Genomic DNA, 23099 nt, shown 5'->3' with positions numbered 1-23099 from the left:
TACTGTTACATCAGGCCTATAGGGATGTGTTTAAAGTACCGAGATCCTCCTTCTCTTTCAGCCTTATTGAGAGGGGTTACAGTAATCCTGCAGTCCTCTCCTCTACCATCAATAAAATGCACAGACCAGATAATACAAATCCAATCTGCTATACCTCACTCTAGAAAACAAAACATAATATTAATAACCGAGTACTGATCGCTCCACCTATAATCATGATGAAATCCCCCTCTCTTGACTGCCTTGAGAGTCTGAAATCTGGTCTGGTTCTTGAAGGTTTCAAGTTTAAAACCATCACACCATCACAAACCTAACCTTGAGCCTCAAATGTGTAACTACCACCGTACAGTATTTCCAGTTTTCTTTGGACTGGGCCACTTTAAATTCTTCTCGTTCTGAATTTAAGTGCAACTTTTGAAAGGTTTGGTTCATATTTGCTCCTGGGAGAGAATTTGTAAAGCTTGGCAGACACAGGGTGTTTCACAGGGCTCTACAGTATGTTGGAACCTTTGCTGTAAAGTATTTCTGTGTTCCTTTTGGTCAGACTAATTGGCATAATGAACTCTGTTTGATGCTTCCAGACAAAAGAAACACTACTACTGCTTCTTTACAAATGGGTGTGTAAATATTCAAATATGGAAGCCATGGTAATTCCATAAGCTAAACTGTGACAAGAACAAGGTTGTTATTAATTTACTGGGATGACACTTTCATCAAAAGAAACTTGCATATATATTTGTTTATACAGTATATCTGGACATTGTACTGAAAGAGTCTTCACAAAGTTTTTTGCTCACCAGGGATTTGAACCCACAATCTTCTACTAAAGAGCCCAGAACCCTCATCACAACTCCATACTGCTGTTCATATACAGTACCCCCAGCATGAGCTTCACAAAGCTTGATTTTAGTCCTTTTGCTGAAGCTGCTTCAGAAAATCCTTGATGGAAGTTACTTGGTGTTACATTTGAAGTGCATATTATTAGGAGAATCAAAACAATATATTTTCCGTTTGCACAAATGTGATTGGTTAAGGTCCTTGCTCTTCTTATTTAGTGGTGAAATATTAGAGTACTGAATGGGCTTAATTACTGGAGTATCATGTAAAGTACTAAATAGGCCAGAATTCTGTGTCTGGTATGCAACTTAAAAACTACTTTGTCAAGCATATGCAGTAACTCCCCTCTTGCACTGGCTGCCTGTGTGGTTTAGGGAGTATTTTAAGTGTTTCCTGCTTTCAGCTCATGTAGAGCAGGAAGTTTCCATGATGAAGACTAAAAACTATTTCCAGTTTTCCTGGTGTTCCTTCTTCTTTTACAAACCACATTTAATATAATAATATAGAAAAAGTCAGTGAAACCCTGCAAATCACTAAATAAAGTGTATTCACCTTTCTCTGAATAAAATCAAGTCTTAAAAAAGGTTTAAATCTGTATACTTGATCAAAGCCAAAGGATTTGTACAGTAGTATAGGCCATACCTATTTGGCATGCGATAGTTTATTATGTGTCATTTACATGCACGTTTGTGTTTGGTATCCTGTCTCGAACACATCGCATCTGGATGCTCAACAAGCTGACCTTAAGTGTTAGCAAGTGAACAGAAGAATCTTGAATTTTAATAAAATATGGAATGAAAAGATGGTTGGTCGATCAAATTGAACTTTGTCTACCCAGCAATATAATATCTAGAGTGGGATTCAGAATTTGTTAATATCAGAGGATTGAAGGTGTACTGCTCTGCATTAGTCTGAGTTCTTTTTTCTTAAGTGTCTGCTTTTTTACTTTGTTTCAGTCTGGTTTGTTAGAACTGTTCCCATTTCATTGTTTTCTGTGCTCATAGCTCACTGTAGACTTGTGACTATAGGTTTGTTACTGTATCTTCCCTTGTTGTCTACAGAAGTGAAGATAGGTAAATGGGTAACATGACCTGTGATAGCTTTTTACTTCAGGGGCATAACATATGTTTTTGGAAGTACCCCCCACCCCATTTTAACGACAAACATACAGTATCAAGCCAGCAGTGTGATGCTGTAAATTATATAGAGTATTATTTTTCTTTTCAAGTAGGCACGTGTCAAAACCCAAATGCTGGTATTTCTTAATGAGGACTGTGTGTTTCAGCTGAATCCATATTTCCTGCTGTAACACTGGTACCTTTAGCTATTGCTGGGAAAGCTTTTATGATAATGATGCAGTGCAAAGAAATGGTTAGTTGCCTACAGAAATTAGCAAAGCACATACCTGTAAGCTTTGAAATGCCATTCTTTTGTTTGGAAAATGGGAATGGATGTGGAAACATTTAATTGTTATACCATTATAATAATATTATTTCACATTTGTTTGTAATTTATTACTGTACTGTATGTACACAGATCAGATGCATTTGAAAACAGGTTGTAAAATAAAGCCTTGTTTTTTCTTTAGCTTATTGGTTACTGTGAGTAATTATGTTATTTGAAGTTGTTATGTGGTCAGTTGGTGAAGTAGCAGATATGGCAGTGGGACATTTGATATGTTGTAGGAGGTTTGTGATACAACCCTCATTGAACTGCATGTTAAGACCGATTTCCTTTCCTGCGAAAATCTCCTTGATGTGTAGAAATGATGATAAGCATTTTTTTACATGAAAGTTTAAAATATTGTCATTTAACGGAGAGATAAAACACCATCTCTGGATAGCCACTGTACTCTACACCTGCATTTCATTGTTTTTCTTAAAAGAATATATGCAGAATTACCCCTGCTTCTTGCATTTTAAAATTACAGTTTACACTGTTTAACTTCACTTGTCTGAACACTGCCAGAAATGCCTTCTATTTATAGACAGTCTTTCCTCATATCAACCTACTTATTCTTGGCCTATGTTCAGCACAAAATATTTTCAAGGAAGTGTATGCAGGGTCTTTATAGTAACAACCAATGTTGTTGACAATGTTTTTTTTTCTTTTTCAGATTAAGGAAGATATTGGTGTTGGTATTATGGGTACAGCAGATCATAATCATTGTATTGACATCTGTATTTATTCCTTTGGGTGTAATATGATATGTGCTTTATCTATGTGGAACAAAGACAAATTAACTCATAACTCAAACAGTATTTGTAACTTTAACCTCAGCAAAGGTTCAATTTCATAGTTTCAAACGTTTGTAAAAATAAAAAAAGCTACTTAAGACGGTCTTACAAATACAATTTAGAAAGGATTTACTTGATTAAATTCTCTAATGTGTTGTAAATATTCAGTCTATTTTTCAGTCACTTAAATTATCTCCACCAACTGATGGACTGACCTCCTTTTTATTAGAAATATAGTAACTAAATAATTGAATCACATTTGTCCGTGTGGTACTGTGTCTCAGCTGCAGCACAGTTTATATCCGTTATCTAGCTCAATCTCATAACTCAGTCATGCAGTGCGGTATCAGTGCGTCCCTAAACTCTCCTCTCTGCTCTGCCTGGATAGCTGGCTCATCTGGAAGAAACAGCACATACAACCAAAAGTCATTTTATCCACAAAGGTTCTGAGCCAGTTAATTTAATATGATCTTGTCTTTATTTTTTTTACTGTTTCACCGATTATTTTATTATAAATTCTGTTTTTTTTCAATATAATTTGCCCAAAACAAATCTGCTAAGGAGTGTTAAACATCTCTTCATTATTTAGGTGCTAAATATATTTTCTGACTGAATGGCCCTAGGATCTCTGGTACAGAGAATTTGCATCATTTCAGAAGTGTATTAATGGGGAAGTAAATATTATGTTTTAGGGTTCTGGTGACAAAAACAGAAATTAAATTAATTAACATGACAAAGAGGGGCGGCACTGTGGTTTACAATATTTCCCTGGTTCGGCTCCGGACCAGGACCGGGGTGCTATCCGAGTAGAGTTTGTACGTTCTCCCCGTTTTCACATGGGTTTCCTCCCTTCTGAACGCTTGCTGGTAGGATAACTGGATTCTGGGAAGCCTTGGTGTGAGTGTGTGTGTTTGTGTTGGTCTGCCCTGTATCCTGATCTGTGCCCATTGCTTGCCAGGATAGGCTCTGCCTCCCCCGCAGCCCTGTATGGGATAAAGCGGTTAGTAAATGGATTGTTAGATTTTGGTAAAGAGTCTTACAAAGGCTACGTTAACATGCGGTCAGGAAACTACTGCCAAGTTGGGATGCCTAGCAAGAAACCTAGAAACCACTTGTAGGTTATTCTTATGAGATACCACAAAATTCTCAATACACAATAGTTCTTACCGAATGTGGAAATACTAGTAAATCAGTAGTTTAGAAACCTTGTTCTGTTTGTATTTACAAAAAAGAACTGGGTAAAGCAAATTTATTTTTAAAGTGTGACATTTCTGAGGTTTTAGATACTGGAGTAATGAGAATGTGGTTTGTCTTAGAAGTCAAAAAATAGTTGAGGTCAGAGTGGCATAGCTTTTTTTGTCAGAGAATATGAGAGCAAACGGTTCCAAGCAGAGGACAATCACACACTTGACACATTTTTATTACCAGCTTAGAAAATGAGCTGCAATTACAGTATATATACCTGGCATACAGCCTTGTGAGGAGGTGAAATGCACCCAGAAAAAATCAATGCCTGGAACAGCCTATTGGCCTGAGACCAGTAGTCTTAGACAGTAGCATCTAGTATTCTCTGTAGTAGTGTTGAGTATAGTGTAGGCGGGTTGTTTGGAGGTTTTTTTCATTGGCTTTCTAATGCATCTCATCTTACACTAAAAAAAAACAAATTACCCAATTCCAATATTGTACGTACCTTTTCAAGTTCCTTTTTTAGAGCAGACCAGATTTGTACAGAATTCAAAGAATCCCCTTTCTCATATTGCTTGACATGGGAGAACCTGAACGTGTTCCCCTTGGCTCTTGCATGTGTTTTATAAGTTGAGCCCCAGAGCACTGGGTGAGGCAACGAGGTAGCACCTCATACTAGTTCTAGTAAGAAAATGAAATGGTTAGTGTTAATATGTCAAGTTTTATGATGCAGTGTTTGGTAGTCATTTAAAGATTTGCATATGAACTTCAAAACTGCAGTCTCTCCACTAAACAAACCTATTAGGATCTTTGAAAATAAATGACATTCTGTGTTATTAAATTATTTAATTTAATTTCCTGAATGAGACTGTTGAGGATACACTTATAGCTCTTTTATTTGTTTCTTGCTCCTGTAAACGACCGTACAATCCTAACTGTTTTATAAATGGAATGTGAGTCATTAAGCAATGATCAGCTATTTCCGTTTACCACATCACATCACATAACGTTTGCTGTACTTGAACGTTAACTTTGCAAACTTAGATAATATTTAGGTCTAAAATCCTTAAATTATAGTTTCTCTATTGGGTTCTTTGTTCATGTTGCTCCCTGAGTCATTCCATTGTACGCCTTTTAGTTATTTTTTTATTGCAGCTTTGCCTGAATCATTCTGTACAAGCTTCTCTTGCACTCTGCTAACACTTTACCTGGTAGTACAAATAATGAACTGGGGTTCCTAACTGTAATCCTGGGGTATCCCTCTGTCTTCTGCAAGGTCTTAATCACAGCCCAGTGGATTTCAGTTTTTATTCTGAAAGGGTTCTCTTTCAGTTTTCTTTTTGGGGGATATTGTACTGCACTGATTTCTGAGGTTCAGAGAGGTTCAGTTCTCGTTCGGCTGTGCTGCCTGAAATGTAACCACCTGGGATTCCTCAGTAGGAACGAAAACACTAATTGTAGGAGTGTTTGTTACATTATTCTCAGCTGTGAATAATTCTAGTAAGTGTAGAAATAAGGGTAAGCAACTTGAAGAAAGACTGCTTACAGCTCTGTACCCTAATGTTGGTGGAAACAATATGATTGAATCCGGTGTTTCTGAGTTGTGCCAATCCCACCTGTCTGCTCATTATCAATTGAGCAGCTATTAGGAGCTGTTCTAGTCATAAACAACAGCAGTAAAATTTAGGAGAGGCTACAGAACTTTCTGTGTGAACTTTCTATGTGTTGGGAAGAGTATCCTTAAAGTAGGGTATTTTTCACACTCAGGACTAAGTCATCATATAGCAGAGGGGATTTTGAGCTGAGCTGGAATGAAAACCAGTAGACAGTTTTCCACTGGGACCAGGGCTGGGAACCCCTGTATTAGGACACTGTTTATTACTGATCCAGTTCTGTTTTCTTGTGCATATGAAGCAGAAACACTGTAACTGCTCAAATTCTGTAAAATCATCGAAAATATAAATGATAGGTTAACTGATTTTATTGACCATGTAGACAGTTAATTTTGTCTGAGAAAACAAAGCCAGGTTTATTAAAGTCACAGACCATTTTAGGATTTTGTGCCCATAACTAACTTGATTAAATCATTGATTATCCTATGTGATACAGTCCTACAACCCAGCATGCCATTCGGTGTGGAGTGAATTAATATTATTATTTTGATACAAAGGCATGTCAGTGATTACTGTAGAAGGAGTTCTAATAAACATGGCAGCAGTGAATCGTGACTCCCTCTCTTCTTTAACTCCCAGTGCATAGAAGGAAAACTGTCTAGTCATCCCCTCTCCCAGTGTAATCCTCAGCATTACACATCATTCTAAGTATCAAGGTCCTGGTGCTTGAACCCTAGTGTTCTTTTAGACATTGTTCTCAGTTCTTATTTGCATTTTCAGTTTGCAGTAGCTGGAACTGCATCTGACTGTAACATGCACTTGAGTAACATCAGAGTTACAATGTGTGCGAACAGCAGATATTGAAGGTGAAGCTACTGCTGACTGAGGAAAGGTCACAATGCTGAAATGTACTGTACCTACAGTATGTTTAAATGGAACAGATACCTCAAGGTGGCATGCTCAGTTATGGTTTGTCCAGATGGCTGTTCTTCTGTCTCCATCAGCAAAATGCTCATTATAACCATTGGTCTTCTGACATTATTTGACATACTAAAGGAGCTCTTCATACATTTCCACATGGCGATGTTGTTGAACCCAAAACCACAACAGGCATGTTTACCCTGCCAAGTTATTGAAGCCGATACCGTGGCTTCTTTTATCTGGATGAGATGCTTAGATCAGTTAGTTACTCAAATCAGTGCCAGCTATTTTAGCCTCCTTTTGGATTAGCAAACATTTCTTATACTCTTATATTCCACACAAAAATGGCCATGGAATCAAGCCTTTTTTATTATTTCCACATTTAATATATTTAAAATACTGTCTACTGCAAATTAGTGCATTACAATACAATGTACATTCATTTGAAAATAGGTCACTGTTCCACTTTATAATTTGTAAAGAAGACCCTTTCCTTTTCAAGTCATTCTTAAGAACAACCTTATGTAAGGTTTCTACCATTTTAGATTTTAATTTTCTTTCATTTTTCCTCTTCCATTCTGTTAAGAAGCAAAGTGGCGCAGTCTGATGTTACATCTATGCACTACTCTATGTACTCAATTCATGTGCTCAAAAGAAACAAATCTGATATGCTGTCTAAGATGGGCAAGATTATTGTTGGCTTTCTTGCATTTAAAAATAATGACAATTCTTCTGGGTTCTTTGCACATTTCTGTTCATGCAATAACCCTTTTGAGCACGTTTCAGGTTTCCTAAAAAAAACACCTCCAGCAAAACTGCCATTAGGCTTTGCCTAGCAACAAAATTTAAATTGTGTGTAATGTGACAATCGATGATGCGTGACTGAGGGTCCTGTCTTTCACATGGTGCCAATTTTTCTCATTGCTTCTTCTGTACAAAAAAGGGATTTCCTAACAGTTTTGTGCATCGCTCCATCTACAAGCCCAATGCAGTGTCGCAAGGAATGGAACGCCACACTGTGGGAACTGTTCATTCCTGTAAGTTTCTGTGTGTAGCTTTAAAATCAGGTGACAATATTGCGTAGTGAATTTGCGATTGCTTGTATCTGGCGTACACTTGCAGACAATCCAGTCGAAACGGGCTTCAGCTGAGGATTCGTCCCACCCACCATTAATATTCAACAGCTGCAGTCTGCCACAGAGGACTCAGGTGGTAAAATAGAGAAAATTTGGATGATAGAAATGATCCAAGGCGCAAAAAGGCTATGCTAGTATTAAAAATGGCATACAAACAAACAATTAGCTTTAACACATACTTCCTTTTGTTTGACCCATAAAAAAAAATAGACAAGAAAATGCAGCAGTGGCTGTTATCAGCCTGTTTTGTTTCACTCTTTACAGTCCCATAAACAGTAAGCGATTAGGTTGCCAATACAAAAGAACTTTCTCTACTTGTGTGCCCCCTGTGCGTAAATGCCCTGCCCTGCAATGTACAGCATAAAGAGTTCAGTGTCTGACTCGGGGAATAGTGTAAGTGCACCACACTCAGATCCAGAGCCAGCAAAAAAAAAAAAGAAAAGGAATTTTTATTTTAAATTGCCTTTTTGTCAGCATCAGCAGTAAAGCCCAGCAAGACCATTTTTCCTTTTCTAGTAGGGCTGGCTGTTGTATAGTAGCATTGCTTTCTTTTTGTACAGGTTGTGTTTAATCTCGGACAATCGCAGTAAAAGCCACCTCTGAGGTTTAACGCTGTGGGCGTATTGCTGGCACGCGTCTTCCCCTCCTTGCGTATGCTAATCTGCACACAATCGCCATTGGGAGCATCCCCCCCTATCCCTCCACTGACATAGGCACTTCCAGCTGGTGGCAAAGGATACAGCCGTGATACAGCCTCCTCTGTCCCAGCTTTCTTTATCATCATATTAATGCTTGAGCATGGCTGCATTGTTGTGTGGTTTCAGGTGAAGACTAGAGGAATATGAAGAAATCAACAAAAGGGAAAATGTGGTTTCCCTAGAAACTGGTAGCTCCTGCAGTGGTGATGCTTGCCTCCAGCATCTTTCTCCTGGCTAGCTTGCAGTTGGTGACATAAAAAGCAAAGAGATTTTTTCTTTCTTTCTCCTGCTTCTGTCTTTAGAAGGATCCTTACCTCCCCCCCCCCTTACCCCCACCCCCACCCCATAGTCACTCCGTTTCAAAGGATACCTTAGTTTTTCATTATGGCTCATGCAGCTTCCCAGCTGAAGAAAAACAGGGATTTTGACCTTAATACAGCAGAGGAAGAGAAGGAGAAGAAAAAGATCAGGAAGCGGTCCCGGGAACGAAAGAAAAAGGTATCTTGGCTCATCTTTTCATCTTGGAGCATGCCTCACAGTACTGCATTCCTTTGTTTTAATTTTGACACCAGCACGCTCACCGGGGCTCTCACTGGGGAATGGACAGCACCGTGCATGTGCTGGGTATCAGTACTGGGGGTGATTCCTTTGTTTAAGGGTTAATACGTTTTCATGCATGTGCAGCTCTTTCATTCGCACTGATTGGCATGCATCACTTAGGAATTTCACCTGCTTAATTAGCAACATAGTGGACTGCAGTGATGGTGCAGGAGGTGCTTCATCAACAAGGTTAAACTTAGCTTTTAAATCAATCATATGGCCATGGTTATATTTATGGCACAGGCATGTGTTTGTCGTATAATTGTTCTGAGGCACTAGTCTTTATTTAATGGGGGCTAGTAACTGTGCATAGTAAGGTTTGGGATTTTTTCTGATGCAAATATGATGTACGGAAAGTCATTGCTTTGTTTTGAAAATGAAATTGACTTTCTGCTTGGAATACAATTTTTGGCTAAAAACATTTTAAGTACATGCATGTCTTATAGTAATGTCCAATCTGTAGTTGTACCTTTATGAAACGAGAGGCTAAGACATCTCTTGTCTTTTATGTCCTTCCGCACTTGTTGTAATCCAAAATACTTATTGAATTAAAATTGAAATACAAATGGATTGTATTCAGTGCAGTCTTTCATGGAAATGGATATGTTTTACAATTAATATTTTGATGGAATAGCCAGAAGGCAATGGGTTATTAAGGTTTTTACAGCTTGTCCTTCAATAACATTTCAGTTTTTACAAAAGGTTATTATTTTCACAAATGAAAATAAGAAGCAGACAAAATAAGAAAATCAGAAGCTTCAAGTGATGAATTAGATGCTAACAGATTATTTCTTAAAAGATTTTACGTTTTACAATAATAATCTTTATATTTCTCCCTATTGATGCCTTATTGTTTGTCTCTCACAGTAATCTCACACATACAGTACTAGTTAATCAAGATCTTCTAAAAGATAGTATAACGAAATTCCCAACAAGAGACATTCCTGTAATTTGCTCCAAAAAGGGAGAATTATATTTTCCAATCATTTTTCTCTAATTGTGAAGCAGACAAGGTAAGTTTTTCCCCCTGAGTTTGTCCTTGTTCTTTGACATTCTTGCAGTTTTATATCACAGCAAATCTAAAATCCTGCACATTAGCATCATCAACCATCACTTAATGCCAAGACTTAAAACAACAGCTACTGTAAGGCGAAGTGGACTGTAACGATTTTCACTTGGCTTATTATCTTGGCTGTTCTTTTTTTTTAAAAAAAGCCTTGAATGCCATTTGACAACTATAAGCCAAATGGCTTTTTCTTTGTACTGTACAGACAGTATTGTTTAAATGATATATACAATATATGTGAGTGTGGGTAAATGATTATGTAATATGGCCCAGTGCTCAAGTTCATTACAGAAGGATAGCAAATTTGTTTAAGTATTGGTTTTGGATGGAGACTGAACCTTACTTGTTTAATGAATGGCTTGAATGTTTCATATTTAATACCTGTGCATCACCCTCCTCCACTGTTGAACGTAGCAAATGACATGTTACTATACAATAGGAGTATGTTTATATACGGTATATAAAATAACACCATCTCTATTTCTTATTATATATGCATGAATATACATAACTGTGGAATTGCGATATACAGTACATCTTATTGGTGGACTTCAGTCACTCCACAAGTAGCATGTATGCATGCATCCAGTGAGGGTTTCTTTAAAAGGGGCAGTCCCTTTTGGCCATTATTGGCCTGGTGGGAGCACTCCTTTGTCCTGCCAACAGGGTCTTTAAATCTCAGCACTGCTCTCTTTGCTTCACTTACACTGAACAGCGATGAATGGGGTGAAAGCTGGTTGGATTGGGTTTCCTTAATATATACTGGAAATTGAATAATGGACATGGCAGCTTGATTCAGTTACAATGGGTTTATTCCTGTAAGTTGCTCACTGCTTAATGTGTAAATTAATCATTTATAGAGTTGTATGCAATGCAGGAAGTTTCCAGGAAAAGACACAGTGTCCAGAAGATGCTACTTATTGATCGTTAAGTTGTTTGAATATTCCTGTATCGCTTTTGTAGACTTGTTTTAAGCATAAACGTTACAAGCAAATTGGCCTTGTCCTCAGCAATTGATAAGCAGTAAATGGGCCTTTCTCTGATTGCAGTGGATTATCATAAACAGCATAAAGGTGATTAAAAGATGAAGTCAGCTTGTAGATGAGATATCTTGCTTTTAAATTATTTTTAGTCTCAAATTTATTAAGGAGAATATAGTTAAATGCCCATGGATGGAATCTCATTTTTCTCTGAACCCTGCGATGGCTTCATTACACCACACTATCGAAAAGGCCTGTGTTTACATCTTGAAGTATGAAAGATACAGCTGTTTTTCTCCAGGTTAGCTTCTGACAGCAAGGTTCGGTTTAATCCAGCTGTTGCTACAGTTGGGAAAACTGGCATATCAGGTGTCACGCTCAATACCAGCCCTGAAAAATCTATACTACTGTCTGGGGTGCATTGTCATTGTAAAACAACTAAGCATTCTGTTTGGCCAACATCCTTACACTATTTCCCCCATACACAGAGAACCAGAAGAGAAATGCTAACTTTTACAGAATTCTAAATTCCAAAAAAGGATGAGTATTTGAAATCCTTTCTTAAATGTGCCCTCTGGCTGCATCACACTGTATTCTTCCCAGTGAACCATCAACAATAGCTCTGTCCATCTTTGATTCCTCATCTTTAAATGGAGAATTTTAAATTTAAAAAACATTCCCTTCTTTTCAAGCTTGTGAAACTAACTCACAATTAGAAGAAACGTGTCTTCGAGGGCTGCTGTGTGGCTTAGGCAGTATTAGGCAAGGTATTTGCTTGAAGGATGGGTTGAATCACATAGTCCACACAGCTGGGGTTAGGTACATTTATGTCACCCAGGGTTTCCCTACTGGTCCTACTGGGTACCTGCTAACTTGCAGTGATGTCACTGTGAGATGCACTGCTCCTCCAATCACTGTTAACTCTCTGGTAGAGCATTGTTGAGCTTGCAGTATTTCAAATACCAAATGGCTCAGAAAAGTGCACTTGTTGGAGGAGAGTGTGTGCAAGTCCTCATTCTCACCATAAGGGAAGGGGGCTGCAGCAGTAAGCCGAGCTATTAAACAAATGACTATTTCAAATGCATAGATTATAAAAGAAAAAAATGACTACTCCAAATGTTTAATTTGTCCTCAAATTGTTTAGCTTTTGCAATGTTGCTTTTTCCTTTCATACAGTAGGTGTCAAGTGGATGAATAAAATTGCTCATGAATTACTGCTGATTTGCAAAGTATGTATTCAAAATGTAAATAGAAAGAATAACACAAATGTATGCATTTTAAATTAACTGAACTGAATGCTGGTTCTACTACTGTAACAATGATTATTCTGCTAATGTTCATAACAGTGTTAGTAAAACTGAAAAGAGGTATTAGTTCCTCAAGTGATGAAAATAATGTTATGAGGTGACACTGTCCATACCAATGCTATGATCAGACAAATTTAAAGTTGGTAAACGTTTGTGCAGGTGAGGTTCATGTTTCATGTTTTCTGTTCTTAAGAAAAGTGATTGTTCATCAAAGTGATATCCTTATGGTTGCGTTGTATTTTAAATGATAACTAACAAGTTTCCTGAATGTATGCCAATTACCTGCAAGCTAATGTTTATATATATAAACATTAGCTTATATATTTTTCTTTGATTATATGCAGGCTTATCAGATCATCCAGCATCTATTATGACCGGGGGTTTGAATGCACAGATATAAGGAGATTGATTAAATGCATTTTGTAGATTGTGTCTGAGCACCAATATCTGGATTTGACAGAAAGATTCTGCACTTTTGATACATAATGTTTATGCTTAAGGTTCATATTTAGAAAATGCCCTGCGAGAATTTAACCAATCCACTAAATAAGTTATAGAAAATGTTTTTTGTATAGAAAGGTCATGGAGTGCAGTAAATTCACTACATCTGCAGTTAAATGCTGGAGATCAGGGGTTTCACACCTGTGTGTTTTTCTTGTCAATACTGTGTGTGGCAGCACAAAAGATAACGGATCATCTGACTTCACTTCAGTTCATCTGAGGAGGTCAGTATGCATTAAATCCAAACAACATTGAACCAGCAACTGTATACCTGTCTGCAATTTCCAAAACCACGTTCTTCCTTCAGCTTGATAGTCCTTGAGCTGTATTTTGCTGCTTTGAGTCTCTAGACTAATTTTACTATGGCTATAGCCCAAGGGACAGAAGAGCGATGCTTTGGGGAACTATACTTTGTCATTATTTAAGCTTTGAAATATACAAAGACAATGCTGCACTTTGTATTAAATTCAGTAGTCCTTGAATGAGCTAGATGTTTTGCCAACAATGAATAAACATTTATTGAGTTCACTGTACCTGCATAAGACTTTTGCAAAACGGATAGGTTGTGTCACATTTCTTTACAATATGTCCAGTGCTCCACTTTCCACTGGGCATATTTGAGAATAGTTAATAAAAATCTAAGCAGCTTATATAGATTTCAGTATGTACACACATTGCACTTGAGCATTTTTTCAACACTCCAGTTAATGAAATTGAATATAACAAATTAAGGTTCTTCCATTTATCTATATACCCTCGAGTACATTAGGAGTTGAGTTCAAGGTCTTGCTCTGAAGTTGCTCATTACAAAATAATTTTTATTGTAGAGCTGTTACCATGAATATGCTACTGGAGCACAAAGCAGATTGCAGTGCTTGCTTTTATAGATTTTCATGATTATACAATGTATGTATTTAGAATATTCTAATTGATTACTATCTGTGATTTCTCATATCAATTCACACAGAATTATTTTCCTAAAACCCATTACATTCCATATATTAAGTATTTTTTTATCACAGGCCAAATTGTTACAGCGAAGACAGCAATTCAATGATTGTGCCAATCACTCTTTTAGCATAGAAGTTTTTTTTCACTTTTTTACAACCCCTGTAGTGGAAAGAAACATTCCAAGTCAACGATTAGATGTGGCGTTGCGAGCGTGCTTCATTATTACTTTGGTTACAAATTATTAATAGGATTTATAGAATCTTTTTCTGAGACAATTAGTATTTTGGGACCTAATGAAAGACAAGTTATTTTGAAATACTGTTGGTTTCTCAAGAAACTTGCCTGCATCAAGAGGAATTCACACCCCAGTACGTCATCATTATTTGAGTTCTTTGAGGATGATGTAAAACAAGATCGGGAAGGTTAAGCTACCAATGATTCAAATAATTCAATTGGATGTGTAATTACAGCGTTAATACATCAGGAAGTGAGAGTGCAACATGAAATAGCATGCACAGCTCCAAAAATAAAAGGAGTGTGTGAAAAAGCCGAAAGGCGGCCGACACTGCAGAAGAAAGTCCTGTGCTGCATGAATTTAGATATGTATGAGCTCTGCCTTTCATCTGCGAGTCTTTGCCTCTTCCACCCCCGTGCTGCTTTTCGCGAGGTGCTCTTCCTCTCCGTGGGCTGAGAGCTGCGTATTCATCAGCCACTGCTGTGCTTCCACTCGGTGGTGCTGCCTGCCTCCTCCCACCCACCTGGGAGCAGGCCCGACGCTCACTTCAGGCACCCCGCAGCCCCTGCCCCTCTTACGCGTTTTCCCCGTTCGTGCTCTGCGATTTTTTTTGCAGGCCTCATTCTTCACACCCTTCTCAGCCACCCGCCAGTCCTCCCCCTCCCCCCCTCTCCTCCTCGCTCACCATTACCCCCTTTGTGTATGGAAGCCCCCGTGCTCACTGTGCAGATTAAAACTCTTGCTGCCATTATGCACTGTCTCGTTGGAATTCTCTCCCAAGGGAGACCAGGCTAACCAGCCTTTATTCTGAAGGATTCCGCCAAACAGATTTCTCTATTACAGCTTAGTGCATAATTTCTGTAGTACTGGTGCATTTGTCTATTACTGTCTTGCTGTAAACCTTGCAATAAACAATATGGTATCCGCATTTGGTGATGAAACGGTAATGGGCTCCAATTAGCATAGCATATGCAAAATGAATATATAATTTTACACCTAACGTGACTGCAAACATTCTTATAGCGTTTTGTACAAATGAACCCCTCCTTGTCTGTCATCGTGCTGAATTAGGATTCCAGATGATGTTGAGCACACCGTCTCACTTGCGCAGTTCTTTGTCCTACGGTGGAAGTGGAGGCTGTAGTGGGTAAATCAATTTCAATTGGTGTGACTTGGCCAAAGCAAATCAATTGTTCTGCTCCCATCAGGTATGAACAACCAGTCACATGATGACAAATGGACAAAAAGCGTCCGTGTTAATCATGGATTGCCAACTGAGAAAGGAATGGCAGATCCATTGTAGTCACTCCCAGTGATTAAGATGTTGCTTGAATATTAGGAAGACTGAACTGTGTTCACCACCAATTATTTATTTATTGGGTGCAGATAATATTCAGGGAGCAACCTAGTACAAGATATTTTTTTATTGTTCCTGGGTGAGATGGCCACTGTGAAATTGGTTCACTGAGAACCTAAGAGGCTACAGTTTGATGCGTGTAGGTGTTTGAATGAATCTGTTGAAATAGACCGTGATGTCATATGTTATACTGTAACTTCTTCTTCATGTTTCGCAGTCAGGATTATAAAGTGTACAAAAGAAAGTTCTGTTTTCAGAACGTCTGCTACTTCAGATGAAATGAAATGAGACACTTTTATTATAGACATACACTACTTGCTTGTTTTTCTGTCATCTACAAAAAATAATTTAGAGATGAGGTGTACATGATCATTTTCACATGGCAGGTTATATGTATATTGTTACCATACCACTGTATCTAAATTAAGGTTTTAGAAAATGAATGAAATTGATTAAAATGATTAACTCAAAATGTAAATGGAAATAGCTTGTTTCCTGTCATTGGTAGAAGGTACAGTAGTTCCTTTGTAGGAAACAGAAGAGGTTGTTTTAGAATATAATGAGTAAAATACAGATAAAGAGTTCAAAATGTCTGGCAAATACATTTGTATAGGAGAGTGGTTATAGCATAGTATGACAGCTGTGAAATGATCAAATGTGGTTTGATTTTCATCAATGTTGCCTATACAGGGCCTTGCAAAATTGTTCAGGCCCATCTTATGGTTTCTCATTTTATCAAGTTACAAAATGATGTATTCTTCTTGGCAGATTTGCTCAGGCTCTCTCAAGTTGCTTGGGGATCACTTATGGACAGTTTTCAAGTCTTCTGGCAGATTCTCAATAGTATTCAGTACAGGTCTTTGCCTGGGCCACTCAAGGACACTCACTTTCTTATTCTTAGGTCACTGTAGTGTAGCTTTGGCCGTGTGCTTGGGATCCCTGACGTACTGAAAGGTGATTTTGTTGTAATTTTATGTCTGAAGCTGGTTTTCCTCTAAGATTTGGTAGCACTTCCCTCCATGTTCCCATCTTGAGAACCTTCCCCGTTCCTGCTATAAAGAAGCAAAGCTGTAATGTAACTGCCACCAACATGCTTGACAGTAAAATGAGTGATGCACTATGTTGGTTTTTTGTCAGATGTAATCCTTTGCATTGAGACAAAATAAGTTCCTATTTTGTCTTGTCAGACCACAAAATCTTTTGCCACATGTTTTTTGTATTAGTCAGGTACTTTGTTGCAAACCCTATGTGGGAGATGTTTGTTTTCCAGTTCAATAGAAGCCCCCTTTGTGGAATGTCCAGGATATACAGTATGGAGATGGAAGTTGCCTTTGGCCTCATGTTGGCATCCTAACCATTTTTCTCCTTGTCCAGCTACCTAGTTTGGAAGGTGCAGCCTCATATGGGCAATGCCTCAGTGCTGCTTAGTTCTCTGGGTTAAGTCTTTGCTTGAAATTGACCACCTGACTGAAGGACCTTGTAGAGATAGAAGCACACAGATGAAGACCACTCAGCTGATTCTGTGGGTTTTTTAAGTAATTTTGTGCACCTAAATTAATTTAGGTCTGCCACTGCAAAGATTTTGAATACTTATGTATTAATAACTTTTATATATATAAATATGTATTTGCTTCTTTTTTCCTAAAAAGGAAAATAATGTAGATGCCTTGCTTTATAATGTTAAAAGTTACAGTACTGCTGGTGTATTAAGCAGGCTGTAACATCAGATATCATCTGTTACATCCTGTTAACGAAAGCCTTAATTTTCTTTGTACATTGATAGCTAGAAAAGTTGATTGTTCCTTCCTTCATAAGAACGGGTGATAACAGAAAGCTACCATTCGCACTGAAGCTTTCCTTTTTGTCTTGACCTTGACAAATGCCCTTGTCTTGAAATACAATAATGTCAAAGTTAAGACCACTGATTACAGCAACTAGAATGACCAGCAGTACATTTACAGGCCATATATTTAATAGGTATCCAGTTGCATAATATTTTATCTGATGGAACAGTGTACTTGGTTTAATTAACACTCAGTGATGAATTATTTAATAAAAATAAAATGCATATATCCATAAGGTTATCAGCAGATACTTTTCATTTCTGCGTGACAGGAAGCAAGAAGTGGGGAAATGAAGTCTGACTGGCACTAGGGATTGGTGTCTGTATGGTATTTGAGGGGTGAGCCCACACTGAATCAAACGCAACTTGCACCTACTCAGTAAAACAGCCGTACTACTGAGCTGCTTCTGCATATGAGCTGTGGGTGAGCAAGGGTACAGAGTGGAAAGAGACAGAAAGGTCTGTGCTTTTATAAGAAGAAATGTTTTTTTTTAATGGCGTTTGGAGATTGTGAGATTTCAGAAACGTAAAGGAATCTGACACTAAGACCAAAATTTATCTGTCTTTATCTGGAAATACAGAGAAGAATGAATGTTGTTTTTTCTGTATAAAATGATTTCCTGTGTTTTACATATTAAAACACAGTTAATGAGTTAATGAGATATGTTATTAAATTTTGAAAGCCTTTGTTGTTTCTGAAGAACGGGTTACACTGTTTGCACCTTCCAGGTGATAGACAGTAAGCACAGCCTTGAAATGACACTCTGTAGATTGTGAACGTCATCCATTTCTACCTAAAGGTAGACATGGGAATGCAATGTGACTCGTGTCATGTGTGCTGCTGACTCCTGCAATTGTTACTTGGCCCTGTAATGATGAGTCAGCAGGGCAATGAGTGCATATTGTCAAATTTGAAAGAAACAAAGAAATCACTAATATCCGTACCTGAATGAAATTGTTTTTTGTGTCTTCAGACTGCTTGGCAATGTAGGTTATGAAAAGAGGATAGAACCTTCAGTTCCTTTTTTTGTGTTCCTGCTGCAGGAGACATCTGTAGGTAAGCCAGGGAGAAATAATTTATATGGCCAGGCTGTTTAGAGCACTGCTTGGTGAAGTCATCAGCGTTTTGCAGCTGTTGAGGGCTGTTTCTTTGCTGGCTTCAGTTTTCATTTTTTAACATGGTTTACAAAAGGAATTTTAGGTCACAATGCACAACTGAACTAAATTGTTGGTTTATTTTACATTTTTCACAAAATGTTCTTTAGTGAAAAGAAGTAAAAGTAGGATGTGATCAGTAATTCATAGCGGATTTGCTTTGGGCTGTGAGTTTTGCTGAGCTTTTAAGATGAAGGATTGCTCTCTGCCTGATTATGGCCCTCTAGTGAAGCCCTATTGTTGCAGGTTCAATAAATAAAGGTGCAATTAGTTGTTGAAAATCAAGAGTCTGTCTTGAAAGAGTTATATTTAAGAAAATATTGCAAATATTGGTTTCTTCAATAAATTGATCAACAAATTGAGGATTTTATAATGTAACAATTTTCCCTGGCTGCCGGCTGCCTCACTGGTTTTTCTCCATTGCAGGAGTGTATGGCAGTATGATGCTTCACATTAGCTGTCGTTCACTTTTCTTGCTTGAAGTGCAGCCTGGGATGGGCATTAAGATTTTATCCCAAGGACAGCCATTATCAAAACCAATAAGTTGAAACTTTTTCTTTTGTCTGAAGTAGTTTGAGATTCGTGTTACATGTAGAAAGGTTTTTCATAACCGTCTTGTTGTTAGAAAAAACTATCATCAGGCTGAATATTACCTAGGCACAAAACCTGATTTTTTGTCAATTATGGTGCAATGGTATTAAACCAATTGTTGTGTTTTAATTTTACATTTCATGCTGACTGCTCTTCAGGATAAAGTTTTGAAAGGCTGCTTAACTGTTACGGACACTTCAGCTACAGTATTTTTACAGCCAGAAACATTTCATTTAAGGATCCATTTCTTACAGATGATGAAACCGGTGCTTTCTCAGATCATCCTGTTTCTCCCTAGTTACTTTTACCAATAACTCATTGTCTGTTGCTCATTAACCTCATGTAAAAAATATCCCAATTGTTATGGTTTTAAAGAAAAAAGTTGGTGTTGTGTTGTATACTATAATTCTTCACAATGGAATATCGCTTGGCATAGTTTTTAATAAGGAGGAAACAAGAAGCGTTTTTTGTTTTCTACCTTTTGTTTAATTTCACAGATTTTAACAAATGCAGAGGAGGATTTAGTATACCCCCTCCTGACTCTTATTAATTAGAAGCAAAGGATCTTCGGCAGACAGTGATATTACTCAGCCTACACAGCTAACTATCTATTCTATGCCACAAACATGTGAGGAATTCATCCAAGTTTTTTTTAAAGGTTAGTTTTCACTGTTATGATTTTTCACAAGATCACAATAAATCATTTCTGTCCTGTTCTGAATGAATGAATTTAAGATTTAACAAATCTGTTGAATTTAGTAAGAGCAATTCTCACAGCCCTTAGTAAAATGTTTGATTTGTTCTCCATGCTACACCAGACCAATATTGCTTTCATTAAAACATTGATTCTTTTTATTATTTGCTTGTTTATTTTTTAATTTTTAGTAATATATATAAATGGTTAATTTTGTTTTTAAGATTAATAATACCAATGAATGAAAACAGTACACCATGCTTTTGAAACCATTTAAAGGTCAGAGATTAAATGCTATACAAATCATTGCTTAATAATTAGAATTTTATGAATAGTATTTTTGTGAGAATGTTCTTGTATTCATATCCACTGAATTTGATCTGATATTGGAACATGACATACAAGTCAAAAGTAAAATGTCACAAAAAACTTTGACAAAAAAAGTTACACTTCCATTAATTTCCAAATGTGCCATTATCTTTAAAACTGCTAAGTTTTGCAGGTAATCATTCCTAGCCTCATTAAGTAAAACAGGACCATTCACTTTTGATTTTACAATTTTGAAATTCAGGAATGTATATGGTAGGATTGACTTCATTTGCAAACCAAGGTAAAGCTGCTTATGTTTAGAGCATCTTCTGAAGATGATTTTCAGAGCATTTTCATGTTCAAAGGACAACTCAAGATCAGTGCAAAGGAATGAAATGCTTGTCATAGTTTCTTAAAGTCAGACCATCAATGGTGTCTCCAGGGAATAGTCTGCCAGTGTCTGTGCAACTCTGGAAAATAGATGGACTAGCAGAAAAAGACTGGTGCACACTGCAGAAAGCTGACAAGACCTTTGAACATCACAACTGCACAGCTGGGAAAATATCCTCTTTGCAAAGTAAAACACACACACTTGGTTTTCTGTTCAGAAGTATGCATTCATTTCTATGGGCAATTGGCTCTAATATGCATTTTTGACGCATATTAAAGCCAACCTCAGTGTCCATTCAAACTATTGAATTATTTGTATCTCATGGGCAATCACTCACTATTCAGTCACATTAAACACATTTTCTCCTTCTAAATCAGATCTAAATCTGAAAAATGCTTAAAGCTGGACAGTAAAAATGACATATTAAACAGGATATGCTCTTTATGATTTGTATATAGTAATTTTAAACTTTATTTTATATAGGGCCTTTAAAGGTGACTTCTCAAAACGCTTTACAGGATGACAACAACAATAAATAAGAAGAACACACAAGATAAAACACAATTAAAATATATAGAGGAGACATGGATGGTGGTACTAAGAAAAGCAGAGGGGTGAAGAATGGAGCCAGTTAAGTAAAGGCTTTTCTGAAGAAGAGGGTTTCTCCACTTTAAGATGAAATGCAATGATTGCTTGTTTTATTGTTAATACTCCACAAAGAACCTGATACACTATTTCTTTACCCCCAGATTAAAGCCATCTGTTATTGTTTAACATTCAGAATGAATTTTTGTTTCCAAACTGCAAGATGAGATGCACAGCTTCGCTTGTGACTAGTGTACTGTGAAATTTGGAGTCATCAGCTGAGAAGAAAAAAAGGAGGTGAACCATAAGAAGTCCATCTGTGAGCTTTCAGAAACCCATGCCTGTTACACATTTTGTAACATTTAATATACAATATATTAATCCACACAGTAACAAAAATATGCTTAACTGCGAACACACAGAAGTGCAATGTGTGAACAAGATGTGTGATTGGTGCACCCGCATTTAATTTACTTTTAAAAAATGAAAGGATGTTTAACCTCAAGCCCCGACATTGTATTCCTGATAAATACAGATTAGTTTAATGATTTCAAGTAGTCTTGTGTTTTCAGATGATCCCTTTCATTTGGAGATCACTACTGCTGAGAAGAAAATTAAAAAGCTTATAAAATGAAGCAGATTAATGTGGTGTCTTTGTGAAACAAAGGGTCACTCTGGGGATGTTAGAGGGACAGATGGCCAACCATTTGTCTAGCCCATGTCTTCCCTGGATGTAGATAAACTGAATCAGAGTGCACCTATTAAATTGTCTGGCTTTTTTATTGATCCAGATAATCTGGAATTCAATCAGCTCATTACGGAATGTCATGAGGCAAGAATAGAACGTATCTTTGCTGTGTAATTGAAAACTGTCATTCATATGAGAATAAAAACATGAGTTTAAGGAGGGTTTTGTTGAACACAATAGAAATCACATTATAAAATCAAAATGTATATTAAAAGGGCTGAAAGATTTTCATGTGTCTAGACTGAGAAGGGATATATCTTTCCCATAAAATTATAAATCCTGTTAACCAATGTTTTGGTTATTAAAACCTTGTGTTTTAAAAACATTAACATACAAGAGTGAGTATGTACAACATACATATTCGATGCATATAAAATGGCATCAGATTTGATTACATGTATCAGTACCCATTCATTTGGTAAGGTCTCACAACAGAAGGAAATATATAAATATTTTGCAAATGTGCTAGAGGTAGCTGTAGAAATAGTTGAAACGTGCCGCTGAATGTATGAAAAAACACTTACGTTTTTCGTACAATATTGTGTACAATTAAAGGAAACTAAGCTGCAAACACTATTGCACATTGGCAGAATTGTATTTTTTATGGCATCAATGAATTTGGCTATTATCTGAATGCATAGAGAAAAAGCAGAATTCAAGGATAAACCTCTGAATGTTTTTGAATTAACTATTTGTCTGTGCTTTACTCTCATTTTCATCTTCCTTTCCTCATTTCAATAGGAGTCCATCTGAGGGTTTATGAGAGTATGAGTGTATTTTTACCTGGTACATTTTCTAAAAATGATGCATACCTAAACTTTTCGCTGTTTTTTAAGTCAGAATTAGTTTACTGACGTAACATCTATTTTGGAGTACAAGAAGAAGTGTAACTAAGCTGTGAATGTTTACTTTTCTGTAGTTCCATGTCTGTCTTGATTTATCTGCCAAATAAAAAAGCCAGTTTTTAAAAAGTTTGTTAAATGAAAATAATGAAATATGATGGGAATGTGCAGGTTTCAAGTCTGATGATATACAGTAGCAATGTTTCTTTTGTTGACTCACGACGACGGGTGAAAATAGAATCAAAGGCTGATCAAAGGAACTTCAGACAGGCTGTATAGACGTGAAGAGTATTGCGAAGAATTTTTGTTGTCAAGCT

The 23099-nt window shown here is 37.1% G+C and overlaps 1 protein-coding gene across 46 annotated transcripts in view; it reads left to right on the top strand.

Annotated features, from left to right (window-relative positions):
- The window catches only part of ank3b (ankyrin 3b), a 202948-nt gene that overhangs the window by 83357 nt on the left and 96492 nt on the right, over window positions 1–23099 (top strand). For 20 of the 46 annotated variants that reach the window (XM_069188963.1, XM_069188961.1, XM_069188955.1 and 17 more), the window contains exon 1: window positions 8670–9125. The exons of 6 other annotated variants lie outside the window; for them this stretch is intronic. In XM_069188963.1, the coding sequence (XP_069045064.1) occupies window positions 9012–9125 (114 nt within the window). In that variant the 5' untranslated portion in view covers window positions 8670–9011. Of the gene's footprint in view, window positions 1–8668; window positions 9126–23099 lie in introns of those variants that run through there. 20 more of the 46 variants (XM_015346631.2, XM_069188958.1, XM_015346630.2 and 17 more) reach the window with 5 other exon arrangements.

The sequence above is a fragment of the Lepisosteus oculatus genome, chromosome 4, assembly GCF_040954835.1.
Source record: "Lepisosteus oculatus isolate fLepOcu1 chromosome 4, fLepOcu1.hap2, whole genome shotgun sequence".
In the NCBI taxonomy this organism is placed as follows: Eukaryota; Metazoa; Chordata; class Actinopteri; order Semionotiformes; family Lepisosteidae; genus Lepisosteus; species Lepisosteus oculatus.
The sequence above is the reverse complement of the archived record's forward strand: the minus strand, read 5'-3'. Positions and strand labels throughout refer to the sequence as shown.